This window comes from Dama dama, chromosome 12 (assembly GCF_033118175.1).
Source record: "Dama dama isolate Ldn47 chromosome 12, ASM3311817v1, whole genome shotgun sequence".
NCBI classification, from domain to species: Eukaryota; Metazoa; Chordata; class Mammalia; order Artiodactyla; family Cervidae; genus Dama; species Dama dama.
In genome coordinates, this window is record NC_083692.1 from 81,664,609 (window position 1) to 81,683,723 (window position 19,115).

At 39.4% G+C, this 19,115-nt stretch overlaps 1 protein-coding gene across 5 annotated transcripts in view; it reads right to left on the reverse strand.

Annotated features, from left to right (window-relative positions):
* The window catches only part of NEO1 (neogenin 1), a 225,153-nt gene that overhangs the window by 54,839 nt on the left and 151,199 nt on the right, over positions 1 to 19,115 (reverse strand). For 3 of the 5 annotated variants that reach the window (XM_061157912.1, XM_061157909.1, XM_061157910.1), the window contains exons 8-9: positions 10,475 to 10,694; positions 3,411 to 3,565 (exon numbers count right to left, since the gene is read on the reverse strand). In XM_061157912.1, the coding sequence (XP_061013895.1) occupies positions 3,411 to 3,565; positions 10,475 to 10,694 (375 nt within the window). The remainder of the gene's footprint in view (positions 1 to 3,410; positions 3,566 to 10,474; positions 10,695 to 19,115) is intronic. The other 2 variants (XM_061157913.1, XM_061157911.1) reach the window with 1 other exon arrangement.

Genomic DNA, 19,115 nt, shown 5'->3' on the forward strand with positions numbered 1-19,115 from the left:
TTTACATGTATTTAAATTATATTTTACTTAATCTTCACACAAACCCAAACGAGACAGATACTGTTATCATCCCTACTTACGGATGAGCCTGAGAAGTTAAGAACCACTCCCAAATGAAGGAAAAGTTGGTGAGTGCTGGAGCCAGGAACCAAGCCCTTCCTGGCTCTAAAATGTGGACTCAGGAGGATCAGGTAGGGAATTATGACAAGACCCTCTGAAGGATGATGTGACTGGAAGGCCCCATGAGTGACTGACTGATCGTCTGCCCAGTTCACATCCCTTTTTACTATATTCTTTTTGTCTGACTGTCAGATTCCAGTCCCAATTTATATACAAATCCTGGGCAGCTGCCTGTGTCGACACTTTGGTGGACATTCTGCATCTGAAAATTATTTCTCTGGTGCCAGCACTTTTGTAACAGACATCCATTAGACTTAAGGAAAGGGGAAAAAAAACTAACAAAATGTAAAACAAACTGGCTTTCTGAAATAACAGCATGACAGCTTAAGATTAGTTTAGCTACCAAAGTAGAGAAACCTGACTATGGTTATTCTGACAGTTGTTTGCTTTATTTAGTCATGAATCATGTTATTCACTTAATGTTAAGAGCATATTTTGCACAGCCTGACAGGTGGGATTTGTCACACTTCTGCTGCTATGGAAAACTTTCCTCTAACTTTTTAAAAGGGAAGGAAAACAGAACAAATTCCCTTGAAATCACTTTCAGTATATTTGCTGGTTAAATGTAGGCAAATTCGATCCTAAAAAAGGCGCTAATAAATTCTTTCATCTGTACAGTGGCATTAAAACATGTGAAAATTTAAGTTGGTTTGAAAAGCTAAAAATGTAAAATATTTTCCAAGGGCTGACTCTAACACTTTGGCTTCCCCCACCCCCACCCCAGGCTGAACACATCCAGATGAAATCTCTTTCCACTGACTCTTCTTTTGCCAAAACATGTTAATAGCCACTCTGCATCCCTAGACCAGTCTCCCTAGAAGCTGTTGCTCCTTCCATCTATATTCTTCAGTTCAGTCGCTCAGACATGTAAAACTCTTTGTGATGCCACGGACTGCAGCACGCTAGGCTTCCCTGTCCATCACCAACTCCCGGAGCTTACTCAAACTCATGTCCATCGGGTTGGTGCTGCCAATCCAACCATCTCATCCTCTGTCATCCCCTTCTCCTCCTGCCCTCAATCTTTCTCAGCATTAGGGTCTTTTCTAATGAGTCAGTTCTTTGCTTCAGGTGGCCAAAGTATTGGAGTTTCAGCTTCAGCATCAGTTCTTCCAATGAATATTCAGGACTGATTTCCTTTACTTCTGACTGGTTTGATCTCCTTGCAGTTCAAGGGACTCTCAAGAGTCTTCTCCAACACCATAGCTCAAAAGCATCAATTCTTCCAGTCTCAGCTTTCTTCATGGTCCAACTCTCTGTATTCTTAGCTACTTTCTTTTAATCAAACTCCCTTGAATAAATGATCACAATACTGCCCATTTACCAGTCCTTGTCAGTCCTTGTCTGGTACCACACTATTTTGTGAACAGAGGTCTTACTCATCTTTACATCTTGCTGCTTAGTACAGTGCCTGGAACACGACAGGCACTCAATAAATCTCTTCTTTCATCTCTAACTTGGCAATGCCCCCTTTAGTTCTGTAGTTCTCAGTAGTCTGACTTTGGGTTCTGAAGTGACCAAGAAAACCACAGGTTCTTTCCAAAGGCAAACGTGAATATGTACAGACACACAAATATTTTCATGCACCTTCAGAAGTTTCACGGCCCCAGGATGGAACCCTTGCACTGAATCAAATTCAGTGGTCTCTTTCATTTTCATCATGACTCACCCTGCATGTACACTGTTAATCCTAGTTTTGGGATTGGGTCAAGCAGTTTCCTTCCCCAAGAATGTTTGTTCTAAGCCAAATGCTTTAAGGCCAGCCTCAGCTTTCATGTTTTCCTAGGAACCTGACTTGATTTACCTAACTTTACAGTAACTGTTCCTTGTTCTGTATTTCATTCTCTCTCATGAATGATACCTGTACGTGGGAATTAATGAAGGAAAATTGAGTCCGAAATCTAATAAATTGTTCCCGCTCTTATCTGAACACAGTAATTGTGAAACTCAACATCCTTTCCCTGTAGTGAGAACACATTCTTTCCTTAAGTCAACACCCCCCCCCTCAACCCCCAGCTCTGTCTTGGTCCTCTTGTTGCCTGGGTTTGATTCTTGACCTTTAATGCTCTATTACAGAGATGATGAATGGCCTCCTATCTTGATTGCTCATTCTTGAAGGGGAGGATTCCTGTCTTGTCCCCTGCATCTCTGACAGCTTGTGCAGGGCCTGGTAGAGGAAGTCCTCAGTTGCTGTTTGATGGGTAAACAGTTTGCTGCAGCATTAGAAAGTGAAATTTCACAGCTTCTTGACTTTACTTATTCCACCCATCAGGCAGAGTCCTTGAATTATTTCCATAGTTTCAGTGGTAAATACATTTAATCTGTTTAGTATCCTAGTTAGCAGCTTCCTCAAATTTATCACCCATGCCCCTCAGCTACAGTAAAATTTTTGTTACTGCAAATTTGTTAACACAGAAACACTAGTGTAGTTAATAGGAAAAGAAAACTGGAGAAGGCTCCCAAGAAAAACAATGGCTTGTGTTAAAAGAAAGTACAAGTGTAGAAGAAAGCTTCATGAGAAAAGCATTAATTCTAAATTTGACTGCTTCTTGTAATTTCTGACCTATAGTTTAAAAAACAAAATTCAAGGCATAGAAGACATTTATGAGGTAAATCACCTTAACACTAATTTCAGTTGGAAAAATCTTAAGAAATGTAACTGGAAGTAACATTATTTAGCACAAAAGACAACAGGTCCAAGGTAAAGCCTTGAAGAGATTTCGAAGAGTATGGTATGTATAAAGACCACGGCAATTCCACTGATAATAACTATTAAATACCTACTTCCTGTCTGAGGTACTGCATTAGACATGGTGGGAAATAAAAGGACAACAAATACTCTGTCTTTGCCATAAAATTAATGAGATATATTCATAACCATAATTCAAGGAAGATGTACAATAATACATCTTGCAACTTAAATAATACATAATGTAACTTAGGACTGCAGAAAACAATATTAGATAAGATCAGAGGAAGATTTTAGAATGGCATCTGAACTGGGTCCAAAGAATCAGTAAAACTTGGGTGTCTTCCGGCAGAATTATATTGTCATACACTATTTGCTGCTGTTTGATGCAATTAACTTGATCTCCTGTAACTAATTCACTAAGATCCCTAGAAGTGAGGCATTGTTATCTCCTGCACAACTACGGTGTGCCAGGCTATACATGAGATAGCCCTTCATACAGGTCTTGCTACAGGTGGGGCTGACAGACAGGTGGGAGACTTACCCTCAGGTTGTGTTTCTACCCGTAGTGGAGCTGAACTCTCTCCAGAGCCATGCTTATTTTGAGCCATAACTCTAAAGATGTACACTGTTGCTGGCATTAGGTTTTGAATGGTCACCTGCATTTCTCCTGGGCGACTGGTATTCTCAACACGTTCCCTTTGGATAAACAGGGATTTGGAAAGAAATAACATCGATTATGGAAATTTCTAGAATGTGCAGTTTCATTTTCATTGCAATATCTATAGACACTACACTACATCAAAATCTTAATAAATTTAAGTCAAATTAACTCTCAAAAAAGGAAAGTTTTGGGGGTGGAACAGTGCATGGAATATGGACACTGGTTAAGAGCAATGTCACACATGTCTGAGAAGTTGCTGATGTTCTTGCTTAAACATCACTGATATCGTTGGTCATAATCACAACTTCCTTTCAAGAGTCTTCTCAGTACCATCTCAAATGGGGTTGCTAGTCACCAATTTTGTACACTTTAAGAATCACTGATTTTTTTTAAAGGGGTTATGTTTAGGGAAATAAACAGAAGGTGATTATAGGTATGATCCAATTTTCACAGAAAATATCAAAGAATGTTGTGTATCTTTTGGATAATAATAAAAGGGAAATTAGAGATTATCACTTAAAACTGGGAACAAAACATTAAAAATTTAAATGACTCTAATCTATAAAATACAGAGAAGGCAATGGCACCCCACACCAGTACTCTTGCGTGGAAAATCCCATAGATGGAGGAGCCTGGTAGGCTGCAGTCCATGGGGTCGCGAAGAGTCGGACACGACTGAGCAACTTCACTTTCACTTTTTACTTTCATGCGTTGGAAAAGGAAATGGCAACCCACTCCAGTGTTCTTGCCTGGAGAATCCCAGAGACGGGGGAGCCTGGTGGGCTGCCGTCTATGGGGTCGCACAGAGTTGGACACGACTGAAGCGACTTAGCAGCAGCAGCAGCAATCTATAAAATAAGCTAATAACTACTCTGATTTTTACAATCTATTTCTTACTTTAAAAAAATTATTTTCAAACTGATCTGAAATATTTAACAAATCTTATCACAAATGGTGCAAATGGCTAGTGGTCTGGTGTTATGAGATGAAAACATAAAGGTAGTTAACAGGTTCTTTAAAACAGGTGGCTTCCAAGGCTCTATTTTTGGGGTCTGTGTATCTACAATAATTATGCTCAGCGTACTGTACTCACTATAACAAAGACTGTATTTGCTTTCAACGGATACTGTGAAAGAAAATACTTGTTTTAGACAAATAGCTGGGTTTTTTTGGTAAGAATTACTGATTATGTGAAGAAAGATCTGTGTCTATCTTGCTGCTGCCAAGTCACTTCAGTTGTGTCCAACTCTGTGCGACCCCATAGACGTCAGCCTACCAGGCTCCCCCGTCTATGGGATTCTCCAGGCAAGAACACTGGAGTGGGTTGCCATTTCCTTCTCCAACGCATGAAAGTAAAAAGTGAAAGTGAAGTCGCTCAATGCCATTGCCTTCTCTGGTGTCTATCTTAAGAGAGTAATAAAAGGGCCCAAAACTACTTTGTGGGAGAAATTATTTGAAATTACCTAAAAGTCTATTGAATTAAATTCTTACTTTACGATATTGATAATTTTTCCTGAAATTTGTTTAAACAAATGGTTAAACAAACTGATTAAAATTTGTTAAGTTCTATATAACCATATGCCAATTTGTCTGACTGTACATGAATATCTGCATTTCAGAGATTCAAGTGTTTTTCAATAGTTTTCTATGGTTCTTTAAACTACCTTATTTCAATTAAAACAAACAAATAGTACCCACCCACATCATATTTATAGAGGCTGCTTGTCTACTACAGTCAGGTCCATTGGAAAATATCATGGTAACAAAAGTTACTGCTCAGAGACTCTTCAGATATCTATAGATATTTTCTCTTCAGCTAAACCTCTAAATCACAAGATTTAGGAGAGTATCAACTGATTTCCTGTGATGTGAGGTTTCTGACATTTAACCCAATCACAAATGACTGCTGTCTGAAATGAAGTATGGTATGTGACACTTCACTAAACTAAAAGCTCAATGCCAGAGCACAAATTAGTTTGTTCTGCTAACTGTGCATCAAACTTTAAACAAGACCTTTCCGAGAAAGACAGTGAAAGGGGCACTATTTTACTTTAAATTGAAGTGAGAGAGTGTTTCATTCATGTTCACATACTACAGAAGCGCTAGCAGAAGGTTCATACCCTGAAGCAGCATCACAAGTGTATGTAGAATGAGTGAATGGAAATTTGCCTTCTAATGTGTAAATTGTCTCCAGTAATGGTATCATCTTTATCTTTTTGTTTATGCCTATGTAAAAGGGGGGATTCCCTGGTGGCTCAGTGGTAAAGAATTCACCTATCAATGCAGGAAATGAGGGTTTGATCCCTGGGTTGGGAAGATCTTCTGGAGAAGGAAATGGCAACCCACTCCAGTATTCTCGTCTGGGAAATTCCATGGACAGAGGAGCCTGACGAACTACAGTCCATTGGATCACAAAAGAGTTGAATACAAATAACTTAGCAGCTAAACAACAATAATGTAAAAGGGGAAAAAAACCTAGAACAAATTTCTACAGAAGCATTACGATAAGAAAAAATCAATAGTAGGTATGATTCTCTAAGGTGAAACATCTAACACTCGAAAAAACTTCTAATAGTAGACTGATCTGAGGTCACAGAACCAAGTCTGTCTGGAAATAAAACTTTGACTTCAGGGAAGATTTGGGGTGAGTTGTGAAGGACAATTTTCATAAATGTGTGAGGTTACAATGGGAGTTAGGTTAGAATGTCTGAGCTAAGAGTCAAAAGAGAAAGAAAAAGGTCCATTTTGTACCAAGACAGTGCTGGGTCAGAACTTAGGAGCTCCAATTCTAGTTCTGGCAACACTGCTGGCTTGCAAAGTCACTAATTCTTTCTGGGCTTCAGTTTCTTCATGTATTAAATGAAAGAATGAGCCCAGGGTGGTGAACTTCTTCTTAAAGGGCTTGATAGTAAGTATCTATAGGCCAAGACACAAAATGAAAAATATTACCGACCATCTCCAGAGTTAACCTGGCCCTCCCTATCCACAGTTCCGTATCTGGGGATTCAACAACTGTGGATCCTGTAGTATCGTACTACAAGTTTACTGAGAAAAATCCACATGTAAGTGGACAAGTGCAGTTCAAACCCATGTTGTTCAAGGGGCAACTGTAGTTATTTATATAATCTATTAAAGTGTAATGACTTGAAAAATGTAAAATTTATCCTTAGGTCTTGGGCCATAAAAACAAGTTTGATTTGGCCCAGAGTATATAGTTTGATTGATCCTGGAGCAGACTAACAGATGTGTAAGGCTGCGTGCTAAGTCGCTTCAGTCATGTCAGACTCTATGCGCCCTACGGACTGTGGCCTACCAGGCTCCTCTGTCCATGGGGATTCTCCAAGCAAAAATACTGGGGTGGGTTGCCCTGCCCTCCTCCAGGGAGTCCTCCCGACCCAGGGATTGAACCTGCGTCTCTTACATCTCCTGCACTGGCAGGTCAGTTCTTTACCACTAGCGCCACCTTGGGAAGCCCTTATCCAATTTTGAAAGTGAAAGCTGCTCAATCTTGTCCAACTCTTTGCAATGCCAAGGACTATACAGTCCATGGAATTCTCCAGGCCAGAATACTGGAGTGGGTAGCCCTTCCTTTCTCCATGGGATCTTCCCAACCCAGGGATCGAACCCAGGTCTTCCATGTTGCAGGCGGATTCTTTACCAGCTGAGTCATGAGGGAAGCCCAATTCTAAGCACTATTAATTTCTGGAATAACTTACTCTGTACTTTCCACTTAGTGGCTAATAGAAAATACTGGTGTTTAATGGCATTGAAAACAAAAGTGAATATTTCACAGGTAAAATGGCAGAGGAAGGGCCCTTTGAAATTTCAGGAAGCTAAGAGTACCCAGTAGAGTCAGACAGCTCATTACCAAGGCACACAGTGCCCCCTGGTGGTTGAATTATCAGATGCAAGAAGTAGGGGAATTTGTAAATGCAGGCAGTGGCATATATCCTCACATGGAAAGGTTGTTAAGTCTATGAAAATAATACATTATCTTCAATTTTTAGATGAGAATATGTAAACTTATAAAGATTAAATAAATTTTGTTTATAAAACAAGTAATGGGAATCTAGTCTCCGACTCAGTGTTATTTCTATTCCTTCACTGCTTCTATTCAGAAATCATGATCTTAAAGTAATGAAATAGCAAAAATTATTACTACAGTCTCCAGGAATCTTCCTTTGAAATACTCCCCAGATTTACTGTTCCAAGCCACTGCTCTCATCTTCATCGGGGCCCACCACATGCTTGTGTGTGTGTTTACTTGCTCAGTTATCTAATTCTTCACGATCCCATGGACTGTAACCCACCAGGCTCCTCTGTCCATGGAATTCTCCAGGCAGTAATACTAGGGTAGGTTGCCATTCCCTTTTCCAGGGGATCTTCCCAACACAGGGATCGTATCTGGGTTTCATGCACTGTAGACAGATTCTTTACTGACTTCCCACCAGGGAAGAAGCCCCACTACATGTTTAGATCAACCCAACTACTGCTGATCTGTCTCCCTGACTTCACCACTCTTCCTCTCTAATCTTGTGTAGAACCTGTCAAGAACTGCTAATAAAAGCTGTTTAATAAAACCATGTACACGCTTGCTCAACAGTCTGAAATGGTCCCTTCTTAATTGATCATGTCCAGATTCTTACTTGCATTTTAACACTTGGCTCCAAACTTCCTTCCACTTTATTATAATCTCTTACTAATTCTGATCAAAAACTCTAGGCCAGAGGTTTCTTACTTTTCCATCTTTTCAACAACAGACACACAAATTGGATCCTCTTTCTTTATGTATATTAATACTTGCCTTGTCCTCCTGCTCCTGCCAATTGATAAAAATGGTTTCTATACTTTTTTCTAATATACTTAACAAGTTTTAAAAAATATGTTTTGATACATTTTTAACATTGTCATACACAAGACAGAAATATAACTTTTATTCCTTCTACTAAATGGGGGTTAATTATCAACATTATTTCTTGAATAATTATTATTTCTCCACTGTATAAAATTACTCACTTAACAAATATTTATTTAGTGCTACTGATAAGCCAGGCTCTGTTCTAGGTGATGGTGACACTCTACTGAACAAGACAAATGCAATAAATGCGTTAATAAAAAGAGAACATTTCTGAGTGTTTAGTGTCCTGGAAAAAAAAAAAAAGCTAAAAAACAAAACATGGTGGTATGTTACAGTGATGTTCTGATAAATGTTTAATAACTGGCTCTGGTTTGTAGCACTTGTCACTGTAAATACTCCCCCCATGCCCAACTTCGAGCTACCGGGTCATGTCATTGGGTTTGCAAAATTTCCTGAAAATTTAACAATTGGCTTGGGAACAAGCCATCAAGTGCCCCAGTGTGTGACACTGACAAAGAGGCTATGTTGGGCAGGTAGTCATGGAAAACCCGAGAAGAGACCTTCTGAGGATGATGGACGAGAAGCCAGACAGTTGTTTTGAGAAGGAAATGCAGTCCTGCTAGGAGGAACAACAAGGCCTTCCAAAGACCCTGTGATGCATGTAAGATTGCTTCTGAGGAATTACTAAAAGCTTCTGTCCCCATGGACTTTGCAATGGGATTTGAAAGTCTACTGGAAACATTTCAAGACGGGCGCTGTTTGGTAGTAATATCTTGCCTTTCTGTGACTAGTAGTATGTTTTCTTATCTTTTAACTGCAAAACATCCACTGCAGTGTTCAGATGAACCTTCCATTACCCTGTGAGCAGTGCAATCCATCTGACTCAAATTATGTCACTCACTCAGATGTCTCAAGAGTCTTAAACCAAGGGGCATTGACTTGACTAAAGTACCTATACCTTCTGAACTTGCCAGTTTGGTATTAAATACAATATATATCAAATGTAAGCACCCTAGTAGAAATACAAGTTTAATTGCCTTAACCCAAACAGGTATTTTAGCTTTCTTATTTTGGTGTGAAGTAACAGCACAACGAAGGGATCTACTCAGCAATGTTAAGAATACACAGTCAGCATGTGGCATGGGAGCTCCCAAAGAGTGTGTAACTGATTGGGAAAACAACATAAACACACATAAAATAACAGAAGAGTAACAACTATGGCAGTATCAGAACATGTGTTATCATAACTAAGTGCCAATATCAGTGGCACAAATATATATATATAAGAGAAAAGCTACATGTGCTGAAAAAGGAGAGGAAGATTTATGAGGGCTCTATTGGGCTTAATCTGAGCCAAGAAAGATTAACTGAATTTTACAGTGGTAGTTGAGAAATGGGAAAGGGGGAAGTGACCAAAGAGAAAATGGGGGAAAAAGGGCTGCAGAGTGACAGGAATGAGATTGGTTTCATTAGAAAGTAAGTTAACTAGGGTTAAAGGAAAATAAGGTTGGATAGATAAAATAAAGGTAGACTGTGCAGTGAAGTAGCCTGGTGATTCTGGAAAATCTCCAAAAGCAATGGAGAGGCAATGTGAGTTCCTGAAAGAAGTGGGGATGAAGAGGAATGTAATGAAAATACTGTTTTAGGAAAACGGGTCACTTAGTAATCTTGTGTCATTAAGCAGACCCCTTGAGCTCAGCAGCCCACACCTGCTTAAGGGTGCAGGCAGATATAACTCCCTTAATTTCTAGAATCTGAAAGCTCTAAGTAAGACATAGCCTATAGGTTGTACTTGACTGAATCACATTAAAAAGGGTATTTTGGTTACATTTTAATATTTCTACTTAAATACCTTTATTTACCCTCTCCCCAAGTCATCCCAGAAAGGCAAGAAAGAATACCAGGACCTTCGTCTGTTTAGGGATTTACTTTTCGTGACCTACAACTAGAGACGACGTATCTCCGTGATCACATTTTCTGGACTGAAAGCTGGTACAGATTCTGCACAGCAGAGAGTCAGTGCAGGCACAACTGGTTTTGGGAGGACAAGATGCACCCACCCGGCTCCGGACACATAGGCACTTACCTCGCAATCCCCTCCTTGGTGTAGAAGACAGAGTAGGTAAGGTTGTCCCCATGAGGGTCTGACGCAGGTGTCCGCCATGTCAGTTTGATGAAGCGGGTAGAGACCAGGGAGGCCACGACATCCCGAGGAGCTGAAGGCAGTGGTCCAGTTGTGGCTGGTGCTAGATGGTCAGTAGTGGCACTGGTCAGTGAAGTGGGAGGCAATGTTGGGATGGCAACATCTTGTCATGTGCAAATATTGGGGAATATGAAGGGCAAACCACGACGGTTTTAAAAAAGAGAACAGAAAAAACAAAAAACAAAAAAGAAATAAACAAAACCACGATGGGAAATAAAATAAAATGAATGAACATAAAAAAGGCCATTAAACTGAAGGCTAACATGCAGGCCAGGGGTAACTACTGAAAACTAATGGGCACTAGTCAAGACACACCACTGCAGAGCAAGCAGACTTTCTGGTCACTATGATGGCTGTGGGTGAGGGACAAAGAGGGTGACAGCTGAGAACAGAACATCTCACAGGAGCACACATCAGTGCCCAGGTCATTTTCTTTAGTTCTGAAAGCCGCATGCAACATCTGTCAAATTTTGCATGTTTAAGTCTTACATGTGATAAAAAAAACCTCAGTATTTTTTCCCACTGTATCAAATATTGAATAATGTGCGTAGTATGACTGAGCCTAGTTACACTTACCTTGGGCCCCAGACTATCGTGACCTCACTGCAGAGCTCTATGTCCCTCTAGCTCTGCAGGAGTTCAAAAGTCACATCTTCAAGTGAAATCTAACATCAAAGTCTGCTCTCTGTGGCTGGCAATACCCAGGGAAGTTTGATAACCTTCCTCAATTCACTAAATTACAGTTCATTTGCCATCTCATCAATTCATTTAATTACAACAGTATAATACCATGAATCACAAGCCCCAGAGCCACACAAATACAGTACATATTGTTTTGTGTTTACACAAAATACAAATTGTTGCATCTGTTTGGTACAGTCCTCACTACCGAGTAACAAATTACAACTGCTAGCAGACTTCAGGGACTCAATGGGACAGATGAAACAGGGGCAAATCAGAGCTCTGCTGTTCAAATGCTTGTCTGTATGTCCCTTCTGTTGCAGGACACTTCTGATTTTAGAAGTCCATTTGTAATATACATTTAAAATATCCTTCACCGTGGAGTACACGTTTAATCTCACGATTTTAATTTTAATCTCACAATTTTCAAATGAAGGAATTCATTAGAAATGTGTCATAACTTTAACAGGGAAGTTAGAAGAAGAAGGCAGACAGGAAAATATGACAATTCTGGACCTCATTTCAATGAGATAGTAGGAAAACAACCTCCTGAAAATGTCTGTGAACTATGAAAGAATCTTTTAAACTGAGGCAGTCTAAATGAATATGCCAGTGAGAATAAATACTCCAAGGGAAAGGACAGAGGAAGACCAATGTAAAATCTCCCCACAGCTACCATTTATTGAGCACTTTCTATATGGCACTCTGGCTCTTTGTATGAAAGTTAATCACTCAGTCATGTCTGACTCTTTGCCACCCCATGGACTGTATCCCTTCAAGCTCCTCTGTCCATGGAATTCTCCAGGTAAGAATACTGGAGTGGGTTGCCATTCCCTTCTCCAGAGGATCTTCCCCACCCAGAGATCGAACCCAGGTCTCCTACACTGCAGGTGGATTCTTATGTGGACTCATTTAGTCTTTACAACTCTATGAGATAGGTACTATTGTTGTATCTCTGTATTATATATGGAGACTACATTTAAAAGGGCTAAATCACCCTTCCTAGGAATAGGAAGTGGTGGAGTGTTAAAACCAACCATAGTTTTTAGCTTAAGAGACCTCTGGATTTAGTCAATAGGAGTTTTTAGCACTGGTCATGCCATTCAGGGTAATGGCGGTGGTCACGGGCTCCTGCTTCTTTTTGTCAGTTCCCCCCTGCCCCCAAATCCCATGGAGGCAATGCAAAGGCCCAGGACGAATGCCTGCATATGCACTAGGTATTACCAGAGAAAATCACTGCGCTTGTGAGATTCACCACTTTTATAGCAAGGGAAAGCAAGCTCTAGACAAAGAATAGACCTGCTGTGATATCTAACACTTGCTGTGCTTTTTATGGTTTCAGTCTTTAAAAAGATACTGAAACTTGTTGTGTGTCCCAACATATGGATTATCCTGAAAACTGTCCCATATGTGCTCAGAAAGAATCTGTATCTGTAGTCATTGGGTGGAGAGTCTATAATGTTAGCTAGGCCAAGTTGACTGAGAGGATCGTTTAAGTCCTCTGTATTTTTTTTAACTTTTTCTAATTGTTATCAGTTTTTGAGAGCAGGATATTGAAATCTCTCACTGTTATCACTGACTTACATATTTCTTTTTTGAAAATAACAACTACAAATGCATATACATACAACAACAAAGCCCCCAAATATATGAATCCAAAGAAATCTGGGAAAATCTCAAATATTTGGAAATCAAGCAATCCATGAGTCAAAGAAGAAACCAAAAGAAATAAAATTTTTAACCCTTTTTAACTGAATGAAATGAAAATACAACATATTAAAAATGAAGACATGCAGTTGAAGCAGTGCTTAGAGGAAATTAAGATGTCTTTGTCAGAAGAAAAGTCTCATGTGAATTGTCTAAGTTTTCACTTTACTGAAGAGTGCAGATCTTATTAAGCATTTTTACACCCAAAAACGTAACCATATGAGGTAAAGGATGTGTTAACTAACTTAACTGTTGGAATGTTTTCACAGTGTATGTGTATCAGATGATTATACTGCACACTTCAAATATATTACCATTTATTTGTCAACTGAAGTGAAGTGAAAATCACTCAGTCGTGTCCGACTCTTTGTGACCCCGTGGACTGTTCATGGAATTCTCCAGGCCAGAATACTGGAGTGGGTAGCCTTTCTCTTCTCCAGGGGATCTTCCCAACCTAGGGATCGAACCCAGGCTTCCCACATTGCAGGTGGACTCTTTACCAGCTGAGCCACCAGGGAAGCCCAAGAATAATGGAGTGGGTAGCCTATTCCTTCTCCAGCAGATCTTCCCGACTTAGGAATCAAACTGGGTTCTCCTTCATTGCAGGCGGATTCTTTACCAACTGAGCTCTCAGGGAAGCCAATTTGTCAATTATACCTCAGTACAAATGGAAAAATTTAATTTTATTCACATTCTTAAAAAATACAAGGCTAATAAATTAAGGGAAGATGATGTTGTTGTTCAGTTGTTTAGTGGTGTCTGACTCTTTGCACCCCATAGACTGCAGCATGCCAGGCTTCCCTGTCCATCACCAAGTCCCGGAGCTTGCTCAAACTCATGTCCATTGAGTCAGTGATGCCATCCAACCATCTCATCCTCTGCTGCTCCCTTCTCCTCCTGCCCTCGATCTTTCCCAGCACCAAGGTCTTTTCCAATGAGTTGGCTCTTCCCATCAGGTGGCCAAAGTATTGCAGCTTCCGCTTCAGCATCAGTCCTTCCAATGAATATTCAGGACTGATTTCCTTTAGGATGGACTGGTCTGTTCTCCCTGCTGTCCAAGGGACTCTCAAGAGTCTTCTCTAACACCACAGTTCAAAAGCATCAATTCTTTGGTGCTCAGCCTTCTTTATGGTCCAGCTCTCACATCTGTACATGACTACTGGGAAAACCATAGTTTGACTTGACTCTACAGACCTTTTGTCAGCAAAGTGATGCCTCTGCTTTTTAATACACTGTCTAGGTTTGTCACAGCTTTTCTTCCAAGAGCAAGCATCTTTTAATTTTATGGCTGCTAGTCACTGTCCATAGTGATTTTGGAGCCCAAGAAAATAAGTCTGTCACTGTTTCCATTTTTTCCCCATCTATTTGCCATGAAGTGATAAGACCAGATGCCATGATCTTAGTTTTTTGAATGCTGAGTTTTAGGCCAGCTTTTTCACTCTCCTCTTTCACCCTCATCAAGAGGCTTTTATTTCCTCTCCACTTTCTGCTGTGTGGTGTCATCTGCATGTCTTGAGGTTATTGATATTTTTCTCAGTAGTCTTGATACCAGCTTGTGATTCATCCAGCTCAGCATTTCACATGATATACTCTGCATATAAGTTAAATAAGTAGGGTGATAATAAATAGCCTTGATGTACTCCTTTCTCAATTTTGAACCAGTTTGTTATTCCAGATCCAGTTCTAACTGCTGCTTCTTGACCTGCATACAGGCTTCTCAGGAGGCAGGTAAGGTGGTTGGCATTCCCAACTCTTTAAGAAAATTCCACAGTCTGTTGTGATCCACAGAGTCAAAAGCTTTAGCATAGTCAATGAAGCAGATGTTTTTCTGGAATTTCCTTGCTTTTTTAATGATAATCCAACGGATGCTGGCAGTTTGAGCTCTGGTTCCTCTGCCTTTTCTAAATCTGGCTTGTACATCTGGAAGTTCTCAATTCACATACTGTTGAAGCTTAGCTTGAAGGATTTTGAGCATTACCTTGCTAGCATGTGAAATGAGTGCAAATCTGCAATAGTTTCAACATTCTTTGGCATTGCACTTCTTTGGGATTGGAATGAAGACTGATCTTTTCCAGTCCTGTGGCCACTGCTGAGTTTTCCAAATTCGTTGGCATACTGAGTGCATCACCTTAAAAGCATAATCTTTTAGAATTTGAAATAGCTCAGCTGAAATGCTATCACCTCCACTAACTTTTGTTTGAGGTAATGCTTCTTAAGACCCACTTGCCTTACACTCCAGGATGTTTGGCTCTAGGTGAGTGACCACACCATCATGGCTGTCCAGGTCATTAAGACCTTTTTTGTACAGTTCTTCTGTGTATTCTTGCCACCTCTTCTTAGTATCTTCTGCTTCTGTTAGGTCCATACCGTTTCTGTCCTTTATTGAGCCCATCTTTACATGAAATGCACCCTTGGTATCTCTAATTTTCTTGAAGAGATCTCTAGTCTTTCCCATTCTATTATTTTCCTCTATTTCTTTGCAGTGATCACCGAGGAAGGCTTTCTTATCTCTCCTTGCTATTTTTTGGAACTCTGCATTCAAATGGGTATATCTTTCCTTTTCTCCTTTGCCTTTAGCTTCTTCTTTTCTCAGCTATTTGTAAGGCCTCTTCAGACAATCATTTTGCCTTCTTCTTGCATTTCTTTTTCTTGGGGATGATTTTGATCACTACCTCCTGTACAATGTTATGAACCTCTGTCCACAGTTCTTCAGGTATTCTGTCTACCAAATCTAATCCCTTAAATCTATCTGTCACTTCCACTGTATAATCGTGTTTAGATCATACCTGATTGGTCTAGTGATTTTCTCTACTTTTTTCAGTTTAAGTCTAAATTTTGCAACAAGGAGTTCATGATCTAAGCCACAGTCAGCTCCCGGTCTTGTTTTTGCTGATTATACAGAGCTTCTCCATCTTTGGCTGCAGAGAATATAATCAATCTGATTTCGGTATTGATCATCTGGTCACGTCCATGTGTAGAGTCATCTTTTGTGTTATTGGAAGAGGGTGTTTGCCATGGCCAGTGTGTTCTCTTGGCAAAACTCTGTTAGCCTCTGTCCTGCTTCATTTTGTACTCCAAGCCAAACTTGCGTGTTACTCCAGGTATCTCCTGACTTTCTACTTTTTCACTCCAGTCCCTTATGATGAAAAGGACATCTTTTTTTTGCTGTTAGTTTAGAAGATCTTGTAGGTCTTTGTAGAACCATTCAACTTGAGCTTCTTTGGCATTAGTGGTTGGGGCATAGACTTGGATTACTGTGATATTGAATGGTTTGCATTGGAAACGAACAGAGATCATTCTGTCGTTTTTGAGACTGCACCCAAGTACTGCATTTTGGACTGTCTTGTTACTATGAGGTAAGGGATTCTTGCCCACAGTAGTAGATATAGTGGTCATCTGAATTAAATTCACCTATTCCTGTTCACTGATTCCTAAAATGTCAATTTTCACTCTTGCCATCTTCTATTTCACCACCTCTGATTTACACTGATTAACGGACCTAACATTCTAGGTTCCTATGTGATATTATTCTTTATAGCACTGTACTTTAATTTTACCACCAGACACATCTATAACTGGGCAGCGCCATGGACGCCAAGTGTCTTCATTCCTTCTGGAACTATTTCTCTGCTCTTCTCTAGTAGCACACTGGACACCTACCAACCTGGGGGTGGGGGGGGTTCATCTTTCAGTGTCATATCTTTCTGCCCCTTTGCACTGTAGATGAAGTTCTCAAGGCAAGAATGCTGAAGCAGTTTGCCATTCTCTTCTCCAGCAGACCATGTTTTGTCAGAACTCTTCACCATGACCCATCTGTCTTGTGTGATGTAAGTTACCAAAATAAAAAAAATCAAAGAGGGAATAATGCTACCAACCATACAGGTAATAAAAATCACAAGGGAATATGTGGCTTCCCTGGTGGCTCAGATGGTAAAGAATCTGCCTGCAATGCAGGAGACCCGGGTTCAATTCCTGGGTCAGGAAGACCCCCTGGAGAAGGGGGCTCCCCACTCCTGTATTCTTGCCTGGAGAATTCTATAGGCAGAGGTGCCTGGTGGGCTACATATTGTCCATGGGGTCACAGAGTTGGACACGACTGAGGGACTAGAGAGAGAGATTATGAACAAATTTATGTCAATAAATTAGACAACCTAAAGGAAGTAAAAAAGTTCCCAGGAAGACAGTTAATTACCAAAGCTGCTCAAGAGGAAACACAAAATCTGGATAGAATTATGTAACAAATAGAGAAATTTAATTAGTAAATAATAATCTTCCCACAGAGAAAAGCCCAAGTCCAGATGGTTTTGCTGGTGAATGCTATCAAATATTTAAAAGAAGACTTGGTACTAATCCTTCACCACTCTTTCAGAAATAGAAGCACTTTCAACTCATTCTGTGAAGCTAAGCTAGTATTACTCTGATATAAAAGCCAGACAAGATACCACATGAAAAGGAAACTACAGAGCAACATCCCTCATCATCATAGATACAAAATATTAGCAATCCATTTTTGGGAACATAGTAAGAGGATTATAAATCATGATCAAGTAGAATTTATCACAGGAATTGCAGACTAGTTTAATATCCAGAAATCAGCGTAATACACCATATTAAGAGGAAGAAAACCCAAGTTCCACTATGGTTGTTGGCTCCAGTTTAATGATACACTAGACCTTGACAAAGTATCACTTTTAGTAGATTGTAATTATGAGCTTTACCTATAGATTTATGCACTTAAAACTGTTTCTAGGTAGAGATCATTAAATTCAGTGCTGGGCATGTTGCTCTCAGTTAAGTGGATGCAGTTATTTTAATCTGACACCAACTTATACCAGTCAAGCAAACTATCAGCAGCAGGCACGTTTAAGTTTTCTTTGGAAATTTCATTTTGTAATTTTCAAAATGTTTTAAAAATTTGTTCCTTTTTCATAATCTTTCTCTGAAAATAGGTTACTTTTAGAACTTCTTTAAAAATCTTCTGAACCTCCTTCCAAAGTTAAGAAAGTATTGGGGAAAATGTCTGTTTTGCCAGCCCTGCATTTCCATATGTAAAGGAATGACTTAATTTGTATTTCCCAGGAACATTCTCAGCATTAATCAGAATTCAGTGTTCAGAAATGAGTCAGATTTACATGGTGCTTACTGCTCCAAACATAACAGCAATGTGAACGCAAGTACAGTTCCAGAAACATTTCTTTGGGGGAGTGTCAACAAGTACACCATAGAAAAAGAAAATAATCATATTTGAAAGATCTTGAAGATTGGTCATGCTTATCACATGTCAAAGATTCAGCAATTTTGTAGGGAAGAAACCTGTTCAGTTTGTTAACCTAGCATTTCTTATTCTTATTTGATCATGAAATCCCTTTTCCCCAAACAGTGATCTCATCTGGGCAATCCTGAACTAAATGATACCCAAGTGATACCTGAGACACTGTTGAGCAGAGAGAGCCTTTACAAGAGCCCCTGTCTGAAAACCTCCAGTCATGGTTCAACTACTTCAGTAGATAATCTATTTCATATTTTTATTTAAAAATAAAAATGAATAAGCTTGTTATAAAAGTTACTTATATAATACATAAATATACAAAGTATCTTAAGAATCAAAGTTTCACTTTGCATTATCTCCAAAATACCACCATTATTTTGGTCCATGTTCTTCCAAAAATTTTCCTTTTCATAATACACTTACACGTACACAAAAGTATGAGAATGAAATTATACCAACCATGTTACTTTCCAAACTGCCCTATGTTATAATATGTCTTTAAGAGCTTCCCATCAATATAATAAACAGGTCTCATTATTCTCAATTGCTGCATATTACTCTATAATACAAATATATCACAATTTTATTCATTTCTTTATGTTGTTTGCATTTAGTTGGTCAATTATTTAAGGCTTCTATAGATAATGTTTCTGTAAACTTTCCTGTACACATATCTTTGTGCACGTGTATAAACATTTCTGTAAGATAAATTCCTAAAAGTGAAAATGCTGAGCCAAAGGTTTGTAAATTTGAAAAGTTGACAGAAGATGGTTATTTTGGCTTCAGTTTCAGGACAGAGAGTTGAATATATTTTTGGGTCTACCCCTTTATTAAAAAACAACAACAACAAATAGGACAAGAAACAGA